Source organism: Thalassophryne amazonica, chromosome 6 (genome assembly GCF_902500255.1).
Source record: "Thalassophryne amazonica chromosome 6, fThaAma1.1, whole genome shotgun sequence".
Classification (NCBI taxonomy): Eukaryota; Metazoa; Chordata; class Actinopteri; order Batrachoidiformes; family Batrachoididae; genus Thalassophryne; species Thalassophryne amazonica.
Genome location: NC_047108.1, coordinates 77487661 through 77511263, shown reverse-complemented (window position 1 = coordinate 77511263; position 23603 = coordinate 77487661). Strand labels below are relative to the sequence as shown.

The following is a 23603-nucleotide window of genomic DNA, read 5'->3' as shown; positions in this document are numbered from 1 at the left end:
GGCAAATACTTGATCACTAACATAAAATAAGGAATTAGCACAGATATTATCTAACACTTACAAAAAACAAATACAATAAAAAAAATGGCTGCATCAATTCAACAGCAGGAAGTTGCATCAAAGAGCGTTTTGCAAATTGAGAAAATGCTCCCATATACACTGAACAGAAATTTAACTTTGAAATTTAACACATGGAGCAATTTAGTTTGATAGTGTCTGTTGCAAATTCACACAACTCGTGCAAAAAACACACACTGTAAATAGCTGCAACCCGATCGAGGTACTAACAACACAAAACCAGGTTTCTATCCGGAGCACTTTATTGATTTCTCCTGTTGAATGCATTGTAAATAAAACAATAAAACACAAAAATACAGCTAGATTAAGAGTCAAATTATCAATAAAATAAATAAATAACCTAACTTAGGTCTGCCAACCAGGTAGAGAAAATCATAGACATAGACAGATAAATAATAGAGCCATGATGTATGAACGGACTGTCAGTTAGCATCCTCTGGGCAGAAGCATCTATTTGCATTGTTAGTAATACTGATGTGTTCAGGCTATTTGCAGTGTGTCTGCATTTTGTGTGCTTTGTAGCAGACACGTTAAATTTGTGATGCAGGTTGTATAGCGCATCTGGAAAGTATTCACGACACTCCACTTTTTCCACATTTTATTATGTTACAGCCTTATTCCAAAATGGAGTAAATTAATACCCCCCTCAAAAGTTTACTCACAACACCCCATACTGACAATGTGAAAAACGTTTTTTGGAATTTTTTGCAAATTTATTAAAAAGAATAATAATAATAATAACAAAAATAAGATTCACTCGTACATAAGTATTCACACCCTTTGCTCAATACTTTCTTGATGCAGCTTTGGCAGCAATTACAGCCTCAAGTATTCTTGAATATGATGCCACAAGCTTGGTGCATCTATCTTTTGGCAATTTTGCCCATTCCTCTTTGCAGCACCTCTCAAGCTCCATCAGGTTGGATGCGGAGCGTCGGTGCACAGCCATTTTCAGATCTCTCCAGAGATGTTCAATCGGATTCAGGTCTGGGCTCTGGCTGGGCCACTCAAGGACATTCACAGAGTTATCCTGAAGATATCTTGGCTGTGTGCTTAGGGTCATTGTCCTGCTGAAAGATAAACTGTCATCCCAGTCTGAGGACAAGAGCGCTCTGGAACAGGTTTTCATCTCCCTACAGCATGATGCTGCCACCACCATGCTTCACTGTATGGATGGTGCCTGGTTTCCTCCAAACGTGATACCTGCCATTCACAACAAAGGGTTCAATCTTTGCCTCATATGACCAGGCAGTTTTGTTTGTCACTATTTTTGAACATTTTATTAAATATTCTATATGTTCAGAATTGGTTTTTCATACAGTAGTGTTCAGAATAATAGTAGTGCTATGTGACTAAAAAGGTTAATCCAGATTTTGAGTATATTTCTTATTGTTACATAGGAAACAAGGTACCATTACATTCAATAAATTCTCACAAATCCAACAAGACCAAGCATTCATGATATGCACACTCTTAAGGCTATGGAATTGGGCTATTAGTAAAAAAAAGTAGAAAAGGGGGTGTTCACAGTAATAGTAACATCTGCTGTTGACACTACAAACTCAAAACTATTATGTTCAAACTGCTTTTTTTTAGCAATCCTGTGAATCACTAAACTAGTATTTAGTTGTATAACCACAGTTTTTCATGATTTCTTCACATCTGCGAGGCATTAATTTTGTTGGTTTGGAACCAGGATTTTGCTCGTTTACTAGTGTGCTTGGGGCATTGTCTTGTTGAAACACCCATTTCAAGGGCATGTCCTTCAGCATAAGGCAACATGACCTCTTCAAGTATTTTGACATATCCAGACTGATCCATGATACCTGGTATGTGATATATAGGCCCAACACCATAGTAGGAGAAACATGCCCATATCATGATGCTTGCACCACCATGCTTCACTGTCTTCACTGTGAATTGTGGCTTGAATTCAGAGTTTGGGGATCGTCTCACAAACTGTCTGCGGCCCTTGGACCCAAAAAGAACAATTTTACTCTCATCAGTCCACATAATATTTCTCCATTTCTCTTTAGGCCAGTTGATGTGTTCTTTGGCAAATTGTAACCTCTTCTGCACGTCTTTTATTTAACAGTGGGACTTTACGGGGGATTCTTGCAAATAAATTAGCTTCATACTGGCGTCTTCTGTCACAGCACTTACAGGTAACTCCAGACTGTCTTTGATCATCCTGGAGCTGATCAGTGGGTGAGCCTTTGCCATTGTGGTTATTCTTCTATCCATTTTGATGTTTGTTTTGTTTGTTCCACAAAATTGACGAACTTACTGACTGAATGCCACACTACTATTATTGTGAACACCTCCTTTTCTACTTTTTTTACTAATAGCCCAGTTTCATAGCCTTAAGAGTGTGCATATCATGAATGCTTGGTCTTGTTCGATTTGTGATAATCTACTACATCTACTGGTACCTTGTTTCCCATGTAACAATAAGAAATATACCCAAAACCTGGATTAATCTTTTTAGTCACATAGCACTACTATTATTCTGAACACTACTGTATAGTTCTGTCCATATTTTGAATTCTATACATGTGTTCTCCAGTGTTCAAGGGCAAAGCAGAAACAGGTGGAAAGGGAAGTGGCACTGAACATTCATGTTAGTCAGAAAATATGTGAATTTCAAAAGGTGTTATGAGTTGTTCACCCCAAATATGAGCTCTGATTTGGCTAGCTAGCATGTTATCACTACATGTAACATGACAGTGTTTTTCTAAACAACATTCTAGTTTTACAGAGCTTGCTATTTAGTGTCCATTCAAACGACAAGTTTGGCCACATTTATGATTAACTGACTGAATTCACAGCCAACTCACAAGTCAAACTTTTAACTGCTACTGCCTGCAGGAACATGTTTCTGTATGTTTGAGTCACTTTTAATCTCATTCTGTTTATCCTTTATTGTGACTTCTTTTTACTCTGAGCATTTCATCCAGTCCACCGTTTATTACGACTTGCTATAACCTCAAAGACTTGCCAAGATTCGATATGTCAGTGACTGAACAAATATTTTACTCCATTTAATGTGCTGAATGCTTGTTGCAGCATTGAATAAACAACAAACTCAATTTTAGTCATTTGATTTAACACATTTGTCGAACAACAGGCAAACAAATTTTTGACAAGGTAAACAAATACAAATACTGTACAGTAAACAAATACAAAACAAACAAGCAAACAAAAAAAAACATGCATCACACTGATTGCATCAAAAGCAGTTTTGCAAATTAAGAAAATGCTTGCAAACTCAGAGACAACAAACAATATAGTATACAGTGCATCCAAAAAGCGCTTTACTTGATCTAAATTTTGTGTAACAGCCTTATTCCAAAATGATGAAATTAATGATGAAATTAATGTTTTTCCTCAAAATTCTAAACACAATACCCCAGAATGAAAATGTGAAAAAACATTTTTTTTTTTTTCAAAATTTATATGTAAGGATTAAACAACAAGAAGCCATGTATTATACGGTTTGAATGCACGACGCGGAGTCTAAAACAAACCGTATAATGCACGGCTTTGAGTTGTTTAATCCGCTTATACCATGGTCCCACACAGTGAGCTAACACACAAATATTTACGAGGTCTGTTAGAAAAGTATCCGACCTTATTATTTTTTTAAAAAATCATATGGATTTGAATCGTGTGATTGCGTCAGACAACCTTGAACCCTCGTGCACATGCGTGAGTTTTTTCATGCCTGTCGGTTGTGTCATTCGCTTGTGAGCAGGCTTTGAGTGAGGTGTGGTCCACCCCTCTCGTCTATTTTTTATTGCGAATAAATGTCTGAACGATTTGGAGCTTTGCTGCATCAATTTTTTTTCCAGAAACTGTGAGAGACCTCCAGGTGGACACTGTTCGAAAAATTAATATGGCTTTCAGGGACTATTTTATGGGGATTAAACAGATTACGGGGTGTTACTGCCGCTTTAAGGATGGCCCACAACTGCTGAGAGCGCGGCGCGCTCCCAGCCCCCATCGACAGGCTGACACCCCGCTGGAACAACCAGATCATTTCCAACGTGAAAGCTTTGGTGATCCGGGACCTCATCTGACTTTCACAAAAAGGCAGAAGATGTGTACATCAGCACTTTTTCCGGCACATTCCACCATTACAGGAGTTTTTTTCATGGAAAGAAAAGCGGAGGGACGCGCCACGGCTCCGTTCATTACGCGGGACAAAACCACCTCGGTGTTGGTCTCTCAGGACAGCTTTCAGGTGGATTTCAGACAGATTCCGGTTGCTTTCCAGTCATGTGAATATCCGATTGTGATTGTGCATGAGCTGGACATGCCAGAACATGTCCCGTGAGGCTTCATCACGGCGTTGCTTTGCGCCGAGCGGCTGCACCGCGACGCGCGATGGAGCAGCTTCTCTTTCCATGACAAAAACTCCTGTAACAGTGAAATGTGCCATTCATTTTTAAACTGGACGCTGTCTTGATCCGGTATGTCATCTGACTACCACAGGAATTGTGAAAAGACGTGGACATCAGCACTTTTCCGGCACATTCCACCGTTACAGGAGTTTTTTTCATGGAAAGAATAGTGGAGGGACGCGCCACGGAGCCGTTCATTACGCAGGACAAAACCACCTCGGTGTTGGTCTCTCAGGACAGCTTTCAGGTGGATTTTAGACAGATTCCGGTTGCTTTCCAGTCGTGTGAATATCAAATCAAATCAAATCAATTTTATTTATATAACGCCAAACCACAACAAACAGTTGCCCCAAGGCGCTTTATATTGTAAGGCAAAGCCATACAATAATTACGGAAAAACCCCAACGGTCAAAACGACCCCCTGTGAGCAAGCACTTGGCGACAGTGGGAAGGAAAAACTCCCTTTTAACAGGAAGAAACCTCCAGCAGAACCAGGCTCAGGGAGGGGCAGTCTTCTGCTGGGACTGGTTGGGGCTGAGGGAGAGAACCAGGAAAAAGACATGCTGTGGAGGGGAGCAGAGATCAATCACTAATGATTAAATGCAGAGTGGTGCATACAGAGCAAAAAGAGAAAGAAACACTCAGTGCATCATGGGAACCCCCCAGCAGTCTAAGTCTATAGCAGCATAACTAAGGGATGGTTCAGGGTCACCTGATCTAGCCCTAACTATAAGCTTTAGCAAAAAGGAAAGTTTTAAGCCTAATCTTAAAAGTAGAGAGGGTGTCTGTCTCCCTGATCCGAATTGGGAGCCGGTAATGAATTACAATAGTCCAGCCTAGAGGAAATAAATGCATGAATTAGTTTTTCAGTATCACTCTGAGACAAGACCTTTCTAATTTAGAGATATTGCACAAATGCAAAAAAGCAGTCCTACATACACTCAACAAAAATATAAACGTAACACTTTTGGTTTTGCTCCCATTTTGTATGAGATGAACTCAAAGATCTAAAACTTTTTCCACATACACAATATCACCATTTGCCTCAAATATTGTTCACAAACCAGTCTAAATCTGTGATAGTGAGCACTTCTCCTTTGCTCAGATAATTCATCCCATCTCACAGGTGTGCCATATCAAGATGCTGATTAGACACCATGATTAGTGCACAGGTGTGCCTTAGACTGCCCACAATAAAAGGCCACTCTGAAAGGTGCAGTTTTGTTTTATTGGGGGGGGATACCAGTCAGTATCTGGTGTGACCACCATTTGCCTCATGTAGTGCAACACATCTCCTTTGTATCATCCATGAAGAGAACACCTCTCCAACGTGCCAAACGCCAGCGAATGTGAGCATTTGCCCACTCAAGTCGGATACAACGACGAACTGGAGTCAGCTCGAGACCCCGATGAGGACGACGGGCATGCAGATGAGCTTCCCTGAGACGGTTTCTGACAGTTTGTGCAGAAATTCTTTGGTTATGCAAACCAATTGTTTCAGCAGCTGTCCGAGTGGCTGGTCTCAGATGATCTTGGAGGTGAACATGCTGGATGTGGAGGTCCTGGGCTGGTGTGGTTACACGTGGTCTGCGGTTGTGAGGCTGGTTGGATGTACTGCCAATTCTCTGAAACGCCTTTGGAGACGGCTTATGGTAGAGAAATGAACATTCAATACATGAGCACAGCTCTGGTTGACATTCCTGCTGTCAGCTGCCAATTGGCACGCTCCCTCAAATCTTGCGACATCTGTGGCATTGTGCTGTGTGATAAAACTGCACCTTTCAGAGTGGCCTTTTATTGTGGGCAGTCTAAGGCACACCTGTGCACTAATCATGGTGTCTAATCAGCATCTTGATATGGCACACCTGTGAGGTGGGATGGATTATCTCAGCAAAGGAGAAGTGCTCACTATCACAGATTTAGACTGGTTTTGTGAACAATATTTGAGGGAAATGGTGATATTGTGTATGTGGAAAAAGTTTTAGATCTTTGAGTCATCTCATACAAAATGGGAGCAAAACCAAAAGTGTTGCGTTTATATTTTTGTTGAGTATATATATATATATATATATAATATATAATATATACCAAATAAATCACATGAGGTGTTTGGAGCCTTTGCCATGAATCTCAAAGTTGAGCTCAGGTGTATCCTGTTTCCACTGATCATCCTTGAGATGTTTCTACAGCTTAATTGAGTCCACCTGGGGAAAAATTCAGTTGACTGGACATGATTTGGAAAGGCACACACCTGTCTACATGTAAGGTCCCACAGTTGACCAGTGCATGTCAGAGAGAGAAGTCAGAGAAATTGTCTGTAACCTCTGTGACAGGCTTCTCTCTCAAGGCACAATCTGGGGAAGGGCACAAACATTTCTGCTGCTTTGAAGGATCCCAGTGAGCACAGTGGCCTCACCATCTGTAATTGCAAGACGTTCAGATCCACAGGACTCTTCAGGTGGCCATAACTGTCTAAACTGAGCAATTGGGGGAGAGTCTGGGAGGTGACCAAGAACTCTGTCACTCTGTCACTCGGTCACTCTGTCAGAGCTCCAGCATTCCTCTGTGGAGATAGGAGAATCTTCCAGAAGGACAGTCATCTCTGCAGGAATCCACCAATCAGACCTATATGATAGAGTGGCCAGACAGAAGCCACTTCTTAGTAAAAGGCACATGGCAGCCTGCTTGGAGTTTGCCAAAAGGCACCTGAAGGACTCTCAGACATTAGAAAAAAATTCTTTGTCTGATTAGACAAATATTAAACTCTTTGGCGTGAATGCTAGTCATCATTTTTTGAAGGAACAGCTGCTGCTCATCACCTAGCCAACACCATCTGTACAGTGAAGCATGGTGGTGGCAGCATCATGCTGTGGCGATGTTTTTCAGTAGCAGGAACTGGGAGACTAGTCAGGATTGAGGGAAAGATGACAGCAATGTACAGAGTCATCCTGGATGAAAACCTGCTCCAGAGTGCTCTTGACCTCAGACTGGAGCGACAGTTCATCTTTCAGCAGGACAATGACCCTACGCACACAGCCAAGATATCGAAGTAGTGGCTTCAGGACAACTCTGTGAATGTCCTTGAGTGGCCCAGCCAGAGCAGAAGACTGAATCTAATTAAACATCTCTGGAGTGATCTGAAAATGGCTGTGCACTGGCGCTCCCCATCCAACCTGATGGAGTTTGAGAGGTGCTGTAAAGATGAGTGGGCAAAACTGTCCAAAGATAGGTACACCAAGCTTGTTGCATCATATTCAAGAAAACCTGAGGTTGTTATTGCTGCAAAAGGTGCATCAACAAAGTATTGAGCATAGGGTGTGAATACTTATGCACGTGTGATTTCTTTTTTCTTTCTTTTTTAAATAAATGTGCATGATAAAGAAACATGTTTTTTCATGTTGTCATTATGAGGTGTTATGAGCAGAATTTTGAGGGAAAATGAATTTACTCCATTTTGGAATAAAGCTGAAACATAACAAAATGCAGAAAAAGTCAAGCGCTGTGAATACGTTCTGGAATTCACGTACGTAATGGCTGTAAAATTCCACACACAATGAAGTGGAGCTAGTGTGACCTGTGGCAGTGTTTGTGTGATCTGTTGTATTTTTTCAGAGTTACCTTGGAACAAATTTAAACTTTAGGCCCAGTGCAGTTCCAACATGTGTTTGCATTGCAGTGAGCATTAAAAGCAATAACAGTGTAGGTGTGAGGAGACTACCAGTGTCACATTCATCCTGCTCTGTGATTAATTGTGTGATTTGTCTCTCTCATCTATGTCATGACACAACCTGTATACGAGGTCTGTCCAAAATGTATCAGACCTTTTTATTTTTTTCAAAAACCTTATGGATTTGAATCATGTGTGCTTGCATGAGCCAACCTTGAACCTTCGTGAGCAGGCGTGAGTTTTTTCACGCCTGTCGGTTGCGTCATTCGCCTGTGAGTATGCTTTGAGTGAGCACTGGTCCTCCCCCCTCGTTGGATTTTCATTTTGAGGAAAATGTTTGAACGATTGGAGCAGCGCTGAATCAAATTTTTTCCAGAAACTGTGAGAGACAGCCAGGTGGAAACCATCCGGAAGATTCAAACGGCTTTCGGTGGCTTTTCAGTCGAGTGAGTATCCGAGGAATTGTGTAAGAGCTGGACATGTCACAACATGTCCTGTGAGACTTCCAACTTCCGCACGTCTTTTATTACAAAATCTCCTGTAACAGTGGAATGCGCCGAAAAAGTGCTGATGTCCACCTCTTCTGCAATTTCTCTGGTAGTCAGACGACGTCCCGGATCAACACAGCGTTCACTTTGGAAATGATCTGGTTGTTTCAGCCTGTCGATGGCCGCTCGGAGCGCGGCGCACCCTCCGCCATTGTGCGCCGTCTTTAAACCGGTTGTAATGCTCCTTAATCTGTGTGATGCCCATAGGATCGTCACCTAAAGCCGTCTGAATCTTCCGAATGGTTTCCACCTGGCTGTCTCTCACAGTGTCTGGAAAAATTTGATGCAGCAAAGCTCCAAATCGTTCCACCTCGCAATGAAAATCCAACGAGAGGGGAGGACCAGTGCTCACACAAAGCCTGCTCACAGGCGAATGATGCAACCGACGGGCGTGAAAAAAATCACGCATGCACATGAAGGTTCAAGGTTGGCTCATGCAAGCACACATGATTCAAATCCATATGGTTTTTGAAAAAAATAAAAAGGTCTGATACTTTTTGGACAGACCTCGTATGTGACTGTATATGTAAAAGAAATAACCTCTGTGACATCACTAATAGGTTTTCTGAAGAGCAGGTTTAAAGCAACCAGTGGGGCATCGTATATACGATTATTGTGGAGCATCTGACTCTGCCTGTCTATCTGAAATTACCAAGATAGCAAAGGCTAAGAGGCTAGTTCACCTCAATTTGGATGATTGATTTATGCATATTTTTGCACACTGAGATGTAGTTCTTATGCCGCGCTCACACCGGACGCCACGTGAATGACGGTGGCAACAGGTTGCCATGTAATCCCTATGGAAGGACGCGTTGTGGCACCACAAAAGTTCAAGCCACACAATGCGACACAATGGATGCAAATAAAGCAACGTGAATAAAGCAAGTTTGAGTGATTGGTGCGTTTGTGACGCGATATCGCGTGGCATCGCCCTCTTCCCCAAGTTGAAAAATCTGAACTTTTTCGTCTTGTCACGCAGCGATGACCAACCAGGGACTGGATATGTAGTGACGTGAAGATGTCTGGAGTTTATACTTGATGTGGACATGTCCTGTTTCTGGCAGCCAGCCTGTGAGCAGGACTTATGTCCCTCTTGTCCTTTATTTCACAATTATTACAGAGTTTGAGGGGAGAGCAAGCAGCAGCACTGCAGCAGCAGCCAGTTTCTTTTTTTTTTTCACGTGCATGTGAACGAATTGTCCATGAAGATAATTTTATTAACTACACAGATGTATAATAAAACAAATGGTGACTGGTTTATAACACAATTATGACAGAGTCGGAGGGGAGACTGAGGAACTGCAGCGGCAGCCGTTTTTTTTTTTTAATTGTTAATATGTGCATGCGCGAACGGGACAGGAGGTCTTCAAACTGGGTCCTGAAGAGGTGGAAGTACCGCTGAAAGTGGCCGTCATCCAGATACAGCTCCAGCAGCAAATAATGAAACTCCCTGAATTGGGAATGTCTCATGAGGATGTTGTGAACCCAGGGACGGAGCCGCTGGCGACGTTTGTCAGCTTTGAAAAACAAATAGAGCAGAGCAACTCGCTCCATGTGATCAAGGTCCGCCATGTCAACTTGACGGTGAGCGGAATCGACGCTCCTCCTATTTATGACGCATTGGGGCGCATTTTCGCACCAAAAGCAGGGCAACAACACGGGCGATGGTGGGTATTTGTGGCGTCGCGTTGCATCCGGTGTGAACGCGGCATTATAGTGGGTGGCTTGGGTGCAAGTGTTAAAAATGCTGATAGGTGTGGTGCCTCTATATCCATGGCACTATCACTATAGCTAAAGTCACAAATTTATCGATATTTGTAATTATCACTAAGGGTGCTATGATACAAATTAAGTAATACAAAATTTCACTCAGTGAAGATACTGGAGCTCAAGCCTCTGTGGTCCATACAGTTAATTGCACAGTAAGCCATATTATCTCATATATTTCTAATGAAATGCTCAGAATGGAGAAAAATGGTTGAGTCAACAGTAGCACTGGTGGGCACTGGTAGCAAGATCCTTGCCCCGACACACTACTTACTTATCACTCAATGCGACCTTGAAGTAATGTCTGGGAGCATGGACTGGTGCCACACTTTGCCATATCCATGAGACCACAGAACCACCTTGGGGTCCTAGATGGCAACAGCCCAGGGAGACAACAGTCCATCCCTTCCCCACATCTCCAAATAATATCTATCTGCTGCAGTAGAGGTGAACATGGGTGTCCCCTTGGTCTTCTCCAGCCACTGGGTCCTCAACACTCAGGCATGTGTGCTGGATGTGGCCAAAATGCCAAACATGAGCATTGCCCTTATTTATTTATAACGTTTTGGCTTAAAAATAGCTTAACATGGTGAGTTATATAAAAATCCACCCCCCTACATATGTCATGAACAGGAAACTATCAATAAAGACCAAACTGAAAAGTTTATTGCTGCAGTTACTTTGGCCATTTTAACATGGGGTTTCTGTGGGGTTAGACTGTCTTTTAGAGCTAGCCTAAGGTGGCCATTCAAGGACCTCCAAGATTTGGGACTCATTTTTTAGAACCAGAGGTTGTTGCTTGGTTATAGCATAATAAAATGGTTGTATAATGCGAGCATATAACTGAGTGTAGAAAATGCACAGAGGCTTATTAGACACCTTAAACAGGAGAATTCAGAATCTTGAAAGATCTTACAGATAATTGTACTGAAAACGGTAAATGTGGTATGACAGGGCAACAAAATTTGATTCTGACTTCAGCATGTTTATTTTCATAATTTAGTTGTTTCTGCAATGAATTTAATCTTGGAATAAAAAAATACTTCACTGTAGGTCAGTCTTTAATTGAGTCCAGAGTATATTTTGAATACACCCTCCCTCCTCAGCTCACATAAACTCAGTCTTCACATTATCAGATTTAATGTCCTTTTAATTCCAAACTCAATCTAGAGCCTGGATTCCAGTTATGTTTATCAAAATTAAAATAAATGTACTGCACACATGCTGCTTTGAAAGCAGAAGATGACGGCGATGGTTGCTCACATAACTTTTGCAAAGCTATCACTGCAGAGGCAATGAATCACACATACATACATACATACATACAACCCCAATTCCAGTGAAGTTGGGAAGTTGTGTAAAATGTAAATAAAAACAGAACACAATGATTTGCAAATCCTCTTCAACCTATATTCAATTGAATACACCACAAAGACAAGATATTTAATGTTCAAACTGATAAACTTTATTGTTTTTGTGCAAATATTTGCTCATTTTGAAATGGATGCCTGCAACACATTTCAAAAAAGCTGGGACAGTGCTATGTTTACCACTGTGTTGCATCACGTTTCCTTCTAACAACACTCAATAAGTGTTTGGAAACTGAGGACACTAATTGTTGAAGCTTTGTAGGTGGAATTATTTCTCATTCTTGCTTGATGTACAACTTCAGTTGTTCAACAGTACGGGGTCTCTGTTGTCGTTGTCTCTGTTGCGCTCCATAATGCGCCACACATTTTCAATGGACGACAGGTCTGGACTCTAGGCAGGCCAGTCTAGTACCCACACTCTTTTACTATGAAGCCACGCTGTTGTAACACGTGCAGAATGTAGCTTGGCATTGTCTTGCTGAAATAAGCAGGGACGTCCCTGCAAAAGACATTTGGGTGACAGCATGTGTTGCTCCAAAACCTGGTTGTACCTTTCAGCATTGATGGTGCCATCACAGATGTGTAAGTTGCCCATGCCGTGGGCACAAACACACCCCCATACCATCACAGATGCTGGCTTTTGAACTTTGCACTGGTAACAATCTGGATGGTCTTTTTCCTCTTTTGTCCAGAGGACACGACGTCCGTGATTTCCAAAAACAATTTGAAATGTGGACTCATCAGACCACAGCACACTTTTCCACTTTGCGTCTGTCCATTTCAAATGAGCTTGGGCCCAGAGAAGGTGGCGGCGTTTCTGGATGTTGTTGATGTATGACTTTCGCTTTGCATGGCAGAGTTTTAACTTGCACTTGTAGATGTAGCAATGAACTGTGTTAACTGACAATGGTTTTCTGAAGTGTTCCTGAGCCCACGCGGTAAGATCCTTTACACAATGATGTTGGTTTTTAATGTAGTACTGCCTGAGAGATCGAAAGTCACGGTCATTCAATGTTGGTTTTCAGCCTTGGCGCTTATGTGTAGAAAGTTCTCCAGATTCTCTGAATCTTCTGATTATATTATGGAATGTAGATGATGTAATCCCTAAACTCTTTGCAATTGAACATTGAGAAACATTGTTCTTAAACTGTTGGACTATTTTATCATGCAGTTGTTCGCAAAGTGGTGATCCTCACATCATCTTTGCTTATGAACGGCTGAGCCGTTGGAGGATGCTCCTTTTATACCCAATCATGACAGTCACAATTAGTGTCCTCAGTTCACAAATGCTTATTGAGTGTTGTTACAAGGAAAGGTGATGTAACACAGTGGTAAACATACCACTGTCCCAGCTTTTTGAAATGTGTTGCAGGCATCCATTTCAAAATGAGCGAATATTTGCACAAAAACTATAAAGTTTATCAGTTTATCAACACAATAACAGGCTCTGTCTTGACAATCTATAATGCACATTCTAAACTGCACAGTACAAGTGTAATATAGGTGCAAAGTAGAATGTGTAGGGATGGTACTTCATTGATGAAATCATTATCGGTGTGTTCTGAAATAATCCAATTAGACATCCACATTAAGAGCTGGTGTGCAGCTGTGAGATTATTTTTTTTAATTAATACTTGTATGTCCTTGCCTCAAGTGGAGGAGTTTAAGTATCTCGGGGTCTTGTTCACGAGTGAGGGACGGATGGAGCGTGAGATCGATAGACGGATTGGTGCAGCATCTGCAGTGATGCGGTCGCTGTATCGGACCGTCGTGGTGAAGAGAGAGCTGAGTAGGGGGGCAAAGCTCTCGATTTACCGATTGATCTACGTTCCGATCCTCACCTATGGTCATGAGATTTGGCTCATGACCGAAAGAACGAGATCGCGAGTACAAGCGGCCGAGATGAGTTTCCTCCGCAGGGTGGCTGGGCGCTCCCTTAGAGATAGGGTGAGGAGCTCGGTCACTCGGGAGGAGCTCGGAGTCGAGCCGCTGCTCCTCCACGTCGAAAGGAGTCAGTTGAGGTGGCTCGGGCATCTTTTCCGGATGCCCCCTGGACGCCTCGCTGGAGAGGTGTTCCGGGCACGTCCCACTGGGAGGAGGCCCCGGGGAAGACCCAGGACACGCTGGAGGGACTACATCTCTCGGCTGGCTTGGGAACGCCTTGGGGTTCCCCCAGAGGAGCTGGGGGAGGTGTGTGTGGATTGGGGGGTCTGGGCGGCTTTGCTTGAGCTGCTGCCTCCGCGACCCGACTCCGGATAAAGCAGAAGAAAATGGATGGATGGATGGATGGATGGATGGATTTGTATTACCCGAGGCCATCAAATATGTCCATCAGATATTGTGAAGGCTTTGCATCCATCTGTCTGTCCGTCCGTCTGTCTGTGCTCAGCATAAGTTTAGTCCTATTACTGCCAGGGTCTTCAAATTCACAGGGAACATTTTTGGGACACAGACCTTGGACAAGTTCAAAGATGGCTAACCTTGACGTATTTTAAGAGATCAGTAGAATCACATTCTGTTTCAAATTTTTATTCTATGAATCATGGAAATCCACTTTTTTGAGGGATGCTGTTTGGGGGGGTGCCAGCCAATAAGAGTAGAGAGAGGCAAATACACACTTGTAAAACTGAAAATGCTGTTTTTGTAACCTGATATCACTACTGGAGTTATTTACAAGACATCTCGCGGACGTCAACATGCATGTGCATCACATGCGGTCAGAGGTAACTTCTTCTCTTTTCAAAAGCTCATATATACGCACACGCACACTGCAGACGCCATTAAAACATCAATAAAATATTGTTTATGACTGCGTTTATTCTGCAGCATCATCATTTAACAACATTTAAGTTTGAAAAACATCTTTTCAAAGTCAGGTCACAGACCAAGGTCAAAATTTGTGTCCACTGCTTATATAGGGAATGTTAGTCTCGTCCAAGGAATTGGGGCAATTGTTACTATTACATAAGAATAAGCTGTGATATATCCCAATTAAATTGACCTTGGGTGATTTTGAAAGATAAGACTCCAGGTCATAGCTGTTTAACTCAAGCCAAAATGCATTAAACATGATGGCTTTGTGGTAATCAAATTGGTTAAATGTCAAGTCAGGTCAGGGAGCATGCACTGGTGCTGCACATCTTTGCATCTGCCATACTGTGACCATCATGGGTCCTGGATGGCAACTACCCAGATAACCAGGGCACATTTCACAAAAGTAACCATCTATCTGCAAGATTCAGCTGGAACGTGGCCATCCCCTTGGATTTTTTCCAGCCATTGGGGTTCTTAACACAGAATTGTTCACGTAGCTGACATTCCCCATGCAATGCAAGTGATACCCTTATCTTAGTCTAACTGAGTAATTGTTCGTTTGACAAAAAGTACAAATTGTGACAACAACACAGTAACACAGAAGGCACAGGACCCTCTTTCTCCTCCAAAGGTATTAGCATCACCAAACACCTCTGCTGTCTCATGAGCTCGTGACTCGATAAGCCCTTCCCAAGTGTCTAGCCAGTTCAGAAGCTGAGGAGCCATGAATCTCACCGCCAAAATAACTGAATAATTTTGGACAGAATTGATAAAATGTGAATTCTACACAAAACCATATTCAGTATTGTGGTTTCATTGAATCATGACTCCCAGGAATAAATAAGCCAGGTTTACCTACTTTAGGCTTTATAAACCTGGCTAAATAAGCCTGATTCCACCGGGGGTGGGGGGGTGAAGAAACAGGAACAAAAGTGTGGACAACGTGCTCACCACTTCAAGTGATGTTCCTGCTGGATCCGGTGTGGCAGACCAAACGGTCCCCACTAAAAATTGGTCCGCCCTGCCTCCACTGTGCATGCGTCATTTCGAACCACAGCAGCTCGTCTGAGACAGTCTCTTTACCCAAAGCGATCAAATGGATTAATAGGATTATTAACCATCAAATGACAAGGTAAAAATTCTGAAATCATTCTAAAGTCAGTTTTAAGCAGAAACTAGGCCGTTTTAAGCAGAAACGAGGTGATACTCAGTGACACTTTGAAATGACTGGCACGCAGTGAATGCATCAACTAGCAGCTCGTGTAGCTGCGGCGCTCTGGTTGCTTCCTCCATCTTTTATGATGAAATAATGCTGAATTTATGTGGAAATGATTGTTGTAGAAAAGCTTCAGATATCTGTTCCTGAGATCGATGATGACTAGAGTGCAGTTTGAAGCAGAAACGAGGTGATAAGCAGTGAACCGTGTCTAATGACGCATGTGCAGTGAAGGCAGGGCAGACCGATTTTTAGGGGGGACTGCGGTCGGTCGACTTTGTCGGTCTGTGACACCGGGAATGACCAGTAGATCCCTGCTTATACAATGCTTTTTTTCCTCAGCTCCATGCACTACTTGTCCATGCATGGGGCCAGCCTCTTCTCCATGACATGACGATGTCCAGCTCAGGGACCTTGCAGGAAAGGCAGCTGCATCTCAGAAATATTATTGTCCACACGCTATTCACTGTCCAGTCATCCTGGGAATGACCAGTATAAGATCCCCCACTTACATGATCCCTTTCACCTTGCTTCAAGATTTGCATGCAGTGCTCCTCCACGTGCTGGATGAGCCTCTTTTCTGTGATGCGGCAATGTCCAGCAGTGATTCAAGTGTGTGTGTCCTTTGATTTGATTTATTTGGCTATAACATAGTAAGTCCCTTTGGCTGTTGCCTTGTTTATTTCCACTCAGGGTCTGCAAAGCAGATCCAAGGTGGATTTGCATGTTGATTTGGCACGGAGCATGCGTGATGTCCTTCTCCATCCTCCAGTGTGCACGGTGGGTTGGACCCAGGAGACAGCATATTATACGGCTGTGTCACACCGTAACTGATAGAGCAAAATGATTAGTTACGTATTTAAATATTTTGGCAAATTCATTGGTCTCCTGTGAATTTTTGGCTCTGATGGACAGATGATGTCACATTTCCATGGCAGCTCAGAGAGCTGCATTTAGCCGAAGGATTTTCCCAGTTTAAAGACACATGCACAGGGGGATGGTGGATTTGAGTGAAGTTTGTCCCAAGTTGTCATATTTCCTCACTGTTCGTGCACTGTTGTCACAGGGTGCACATCAAACAACTATGTGCACAGCCAGGCTGCCAGCAGCTCGGCCACTTCCAGAAGCAGCTGTACCTCTCCAGTCATTTCTGCTATTTTGGCATGGCCCCAGGGTAGCTCATGCGTGTTTGGCACCCGTGATGTCAGATCATCATTTTTTTCTCAGTTCACTTACAATGTAGTTTCATGGCTCGCTCACCCCTCTCACAGTTCTCTCAGGAATCTCTCATATCAGAAGTCCCAATGAGTACATTCAGAGGGTCACCTGACACCAGCAATGGGTTTGGGAACATATAGGGAGGATCCTTGTTGCCTTGCCAGGTATGAACAGTTGCTAATTTTTGAGACATGTGATCTCCAATGTGTGACTGAAGTGAGGGAATTGTAACACATAGTGAACGTCACATAAAACCAAGTGAATTATATGAGTATATAAGTTTATAATTCCACCTGCTACATTTTGAACATGTCGGGAGAAGGAAATCTGAAATGTAAATGTTTGATCATGTTTGAAATAAAATACAAAATAATTCCTTCAAAACTGCCAGTGTACCTTGTTGCAGCCCAGTAAGATAGGACCCTAACATATATCTGAATATGGCACCAGGTAAATACCAGAAAAATTCCACAAACTTTTGACCAGGTTTTTGTATGTTGATGGATCAGTCAGTTTATGCTGCCTGTTACAATACTAGTCTAGTCTCTAAAGACCTAGCCTGTGTCTAACCTTAGATCTCTCACTATGTGAGGCGACTGATGTGTAAGTGGCCTATTTCTTTGCTTATGTGATGTGGGTCTCACCTACCTGTTGGTGGGATGAGGTGCGTGCATGTGGCTGACTCACCGCCTGCTCCTGATGGCATCTCCTGTGACGAGGTTGCTTATTCCTCCAGCCCACACTTGTTACACTCAATTTAGGTTTTTGTTAAGAGGTGAAAACACCAAATGTAAAGTCCTCCATGGTGTGCACAAATGCAGTAACAGCAGCATTCTTTCCATTCATCACTCTCTATTACCAGTGAAGCCACCAGAAACCACTCTCATGCTTTCACATAAGCTCAACTGCTATAGGCTGGCTAGTCAGCCTGCGACCCCCACCCCCACCAAGTGTCAGTCAGTGTCTGACCCTGCCTTAACCTGCACAAACCCTGCCTACTGGTACAGACAAATAACCACCTTAAGTCCTCTAAACATAAGCATAACAATGCCTTACAATAGCATTCATCCAACAGTGCCCATAAGCATGGCACATAAATGAGCACAAGTATACTTGTTTAAACAGTGTGGGTGCTGGGTCGTGAAAAACCACAACTTCATGCACTGTGTGCTACTTTTTGGCCAGGTGAAAGATCGGACCCACCTACTGTATTGTCCTGTTTATCGACCTTGTGGGAAAATACTGGGTTATTCTGCAAAACAGTATGGTCTACAGAGAGAAGCCACACAAGTCTCTCATCCAGACTGGGCACTTGCGGATTCAGTGAGTCTCTCAGACTATAGCTTGTTCAATGCCCAAAATTAACTCTGGCCAGACTTCAAGATCAGACTGTTTCTCAGGAATTTGTGCACAATCTGCTTGGAGGACTTACAGACATGAACAAATTGGCATTGCAAATGGATTGTGGAAGTTCTTCCACAACCACACATTGAAAGTTGCTGAGGATTCTATCAGAGTCACCAGTATCTACAGGAGGAGGTGTTTCATATTTGAGGATGCTCTTCATATTGGAGGAATCGTAGTGCATGACTTGATGTGATGGCTGTGATGGCCCTGAGATTGGACACAGAGACATTCATTAGAGAAATCTGTGATGAGGTGACACACAATCTATGTTCTCCTTACCCTCGTGACCTGCTTACAGAGGAATCAAATCACTTTGTTCATCCAAACCTACACATCATCCCACTATACTCATTCTGGAAAACAGTTCGGTCCTGACAGATGCGTCTGCTGTACTGCGATGTTGGGCATGTTCCGTTGAACAGTTGCAGTAGGATGATCTTCCTACTGGGGAGTTACACATCTGCCTTGCCAGAGTTCTTGTGGCTGATTCTGCAGTCAACTGTGAACCACCAAATGTCAGTGAGATTGCAAAGGCTGTGAAACAGCTGAGGGCAGGGAAAGCTCCAGGGATCTGTGACTCAGGGCTGAGCTCCTCCAGGCATGTGGAGTTGCTGTTCTCCTAGCATTGCAAACAATTTTGGTTTCAATCTGGGAGTATCATCCCTATGGACTGGAAGAAAGGACTTGTTGTCCTCATCTGGAAAGGACAGGATGATCGCATGTTTTTCCAAGATTATTATTAAAAGATTATAGGTACTTGCTGCTCAGTAATCGGAACAGTCTGCTTCACACCGAAGAAGTCATTTGTAGAGTGCAGTCTCGCTCTGTGAGTACTTATTGAACACAAGTGTTAATATAGGATGTGCTTGTTCACAGCCAGTATTGATTTTCACAACGCGTTCAATTCAGTTGATCGGACTGCTGTCTGGAACATCCTTAGAATTTGTGGGATCCCCAAGAAGTTGCTGGACATCATAGCCAGCCAGAGACTTAGGCATTTGAAAGCGACACCTGGGAGGAGTTTAAGATATCATGAGTTTGCTGGACAGACGTGTTTGGCAATGTCCATATCTTTGCAAGAGAACGAAGGTTCAGGTCTTTCAGTTACTGGTGCTTGCTGTCTTACTGCATGGTTGTGATACTTGGATGCTAACCAGTGACCTAAGGCGACCACTCAATGTGTTTGGTACCAGATCCATTTGGATGACCCTTTGGTACTGGTGGAATAACTCTGTGTTAAACGAATGGTTACTAAGATGAGGAGTCAACTTTGACATTTTGGCCATGTGATGCATTTCTCTATGCATGAGCTATCAGACCATCACATAGGATCCAAGTGGAAGGAGAAAGCCATGGGGATGACAGCGTTTCACCTGCAGTGGAAAGATTGTTATTTTAGAGATGTGGGGACGAACCAGCTGTCTGATGGGATGGTTGCCATCCACGACTTAAGGCAGGTCTGTGGTGTTGTGGATGTGGTGAAGAATGGCACCAGCGCATGCTCCCAGACTTGACTGTTTAATAACAAAGACATTCATCATTAACGTCACAGCCTTTCTCAACTGGTGGCATAACACATTCTCTGGAGTCCTGTGGGTGTAAGTGTGCATGTCTGGCTGTGTGGATGATGAACCTTGGTGGTATGTTTCCTCTGCACCTGCAGACATTCATTTATTTTCCCAGAGTCTGCGCCCACGCACGCACGCACGCACGCACGCACACACACACACACACACACACACACACACACACACAGTGGTTAACAAACAGTGACACAGGAAATATGTCATATCCTCCTCAGCTTGCTTTATCAGGCTATATTAGCTTATTACATGTCCATGAGTCACACAGAGGTACAGTACCACTCACCCAGCACTTAGCAGCCCAGTTCAAAGATGTCTGCTGCTTTTTTTTTTGTGGCATCTCATCTCAGTTTAAGGAGTTCTGGATGACTGAGCTTGTCTAACATCTGGACCAGTACGTTTCTGCCATTGTGTTGCCCACTTGGCTTTTCCTCCAAAAATTAAAAAAAAGAGACCAAATATTAATCACTTTTCATATCATACTATAATTTCAGAAATGTTTGTCTGTCTGTATGTTTTTTCCCCTATTCCTCCGGGGTTCTTTGGCAGATTTCCACTAAATATATATGGATGATGACCAACTACAGAATTGCCCTAAATGGGTTTATTTTGGTAAAGGATGAGGTCATTGGAGTCAAAGATGTTTCATTCTGATGGCTACCAAACCTGGCACACATTTGTAAGTAAGTTCTGGAATTGCCTAGGCAGGGTCAAATTTGGCAAAGATTCATCATTGGGGTCAAGGTCATTAGGGTTAGTTGTCAAACTTTAGTTTTTTTTTTTTTTTCCACTCAAATTTGCACCAAAATTGGCACACATATGTAGGAGGGTAAAATTTGCCAAAGGTCAATCACGGGGGTCAAGATATTGTCTACCTACTCCGCCTATGTCATTTTGGTGATTTCTACCAAACTTGGTATGTAAATGAATTTTTACCCCTAAATTTCCCTTAAGTCATTTTGGCAAAGATCAAGTTCAGGGAATTGTTTTTTCAACCAGATTTGATTCAAATGTGGTACACAAACAATATACACTCAATGATGACTTTATTTAAAGCAAATATATAATCAACCAATCACATTACAGAAACTCAGTGATTTTGGACTCTAGACATGTTGAAGAACAGTGGTTTCCAACCCTGGTCCTTAGGGACCAGCTGCACAGTTTCCATCTTTCCTTGCTCTGCTAAATGTCTCACCTTATCTCACGCACTTTATTGACAGCTGTTTCAAAATCCACCCTCCCCACCAGGCAGCAGGCGTTGCTGGCAGCCATCAGTGAGAAGGACGCCAATATCGCCCTGCTGGAATTGTCATCCTCCAAGCGGAAGAAAGTCCAGGAGGAAGTAATGGCTCTGAAGAGGGAAAAGGACAGGCTCATGCACCAGCTCAAACAGCAGGTACATCGAACGCAATTGGTCACAAAGCTATAAATGCGTGAATATAAATGATGAATTAACTTTACAGTGCCCAGGGATCAAGGATGGCTTGTTTAAACATGAATCAAATGAATTCTATCCTGGAGGTCTCAAAGACAAACAGATTCTGGCTTGAGTTTAAACTCAAACCTGCTGTAGAGAGGGAAGGCTTTCCTACATTGAATGGCCTCATGGGCAGACCTTTGAACTTCAAAACCAGAAACAGCTAGTGGTTAATCATTGCTGGTAATGAAGACTGTAGACTTCCCCACCTCAAACCGCAGGTTGCAGTCATCTTAAACTAAACCAGTCAAAAGGGCTGTGATACCAAATCCAGGCACATAATAGGAGGAAAACTATTTCTTCCTCAGGCATGCTACAATCAGTTATTAGATGCACTTAATTGGATTGCACTTAACTGGATAAATATTCCAAATGAGATTCTTTTGTCTGATACCTTCTTTTCGGATTGTACACATAGATACCAATTCCCCGATTCTTCTGGTGTTTATTGTAACCTGAGAATGACAAAGGTATGTGTGTAGTTAGGGTCTGGTCAGACCACATTAGTGACTGATCTAATGAGAATGCTAACGATGATGAACTAACAATGGGGAGCCCACATATACAGGCATCTGAGTCACAATGGCTTCTGGGAAACATAGTCAACACGTGTAGTTGCATGGCATGCATTTATGTGCAAATCTATGTGCATTGCAGGTTTGTTGGTGTCTCGTAAATGATAAATAGCTCCTAGGGGGTGCAACTGAGTTTGAGGAATTTCAAGGAAAGCCCATTATCTGTTTATCACCAATGGATGTGTCATGTCTCCCCGTTTGGTAACCAGCAGTTAAAGTCCACCTAATGATGTGATGAGGTCTAATTGCAACAATGTGCCCTTGAGCCCAGGGGCAGCTGGGTAGAGAAGAAAGGGAAAAGAGGTCAGATTGGTACAGGACAGCACAGCAAATGAGATATAGCTGACCTACAATGACAGTTACTAAGTCCCGCACAGGCCTTGAGGCCTGTTAGGCCTGTACTTTTTCAGGAAACTGTAGTGTGAAGTGAATTTGAGTCTACAGTTAACACCAGTCCATCACTGGATGAGCCTTTGCTGGATTGGTTCCCCAGCAAAAGGCTCATACCCACTTATAGCTAGGTGGACTGGGAAATGTAGGTGTAGTGTCTTGCCAGACACAGTTAGCAATCACACCTTGAAACAAACTCCTGATCTGTAGGTTGGTGGTTAAAACTCTATTCCATAGAGCCATCTGCTGCAGCCTAAAACACTTGGCACAAGAGTGAACCTCAATAGAAGAACCTGACCTTCTAATAGGATGTACAGGAAGTACAAAAAAGCCAAAGTCATCATCCAAGGAAATACAAACTTCTCTCATTTCAATAAAACTCACTTTTCATGATTCCACTTTTAGAAACACATGGACTAAAAGTGTGATGCAGGAAAGTGGTGAGATGAAAACCATTACAAATCCAGAAGAAGAGTAAAAACCATCTGAGTTTTGCCAAAACACCTTGATGACTTGAGACCTTTTGAGAAAATGTTCTGTGAACTAATGAGTCAAAAGCATAACTGTTTGTAAGACAGGTGTCCCATTACATCCTCAGCAAACCAAACAAAATTTCACACATGACATCATGACCACAATGAAGCATGGTGATGATAGCTGGATGATAGTTTTATGGGGATTCTTTGCTGTCTCCGGGCCTGGGTGACTTGCCACTATCAACAGAAACAGGAATTTTGCACTCTCCCAGAAAATCCTAATGGAGGACATCAGGTCCTCAGCCATCTCTTCATGATTGATGACATTCAAATGTTGCTGAACTAAAGCAAGTCTGCAAAGAACAGTGGGGAAAATTTTCTGTATGGCAATCCACCAGGCAAACAACCACTCTGCCACACCTCTGTAAAGTAACCATATGTACCACAACCAGGTGAAGCATTGGAATGCTCTTGACCTTCTCCAGCCGTTAGGGACGTCAGCATTAAAGGCCCCTTTCCATTACACAGATCCAGCACTACTCAGCTTGGCTCTACTCATTTAGATTTTTTTGCTTTTCCATTAGTAATAGTACCTGGTACCTGGTACTTTT

The 23603-nt window shown here is 42.8% G+C and overlaps 1 protein-coding gene across 14 annotated transcripts in view; it reads left to right on the top strand.

The window, feature by feature from the left end:
- LOC117512469 (ERC protein 2) overlaps window positions 1-23603 on the top strand; it is a 503700-nt gene that overhangs the window by 452837 nt on the left and 27260 nt on the right. For 12 of the 14 annotated variants that reach the window (XM_034172555.1, XM_034172554.1, XM_034172552.1 and 9 more), the window contains one exon: window positions 21323-21470. In XM_034172555.1, the coding sequence (XP_034028446.1) occupies window positions 21323-21470 (148 nt within the window). Of the gene's footprint in view, window positions 1-21322; window positions 21471-23603 lie in introns of those variants that run through there. The other 2 variants (XR_004561301.1, XR_004561300.1) reach the window with 1 other exon arrangement.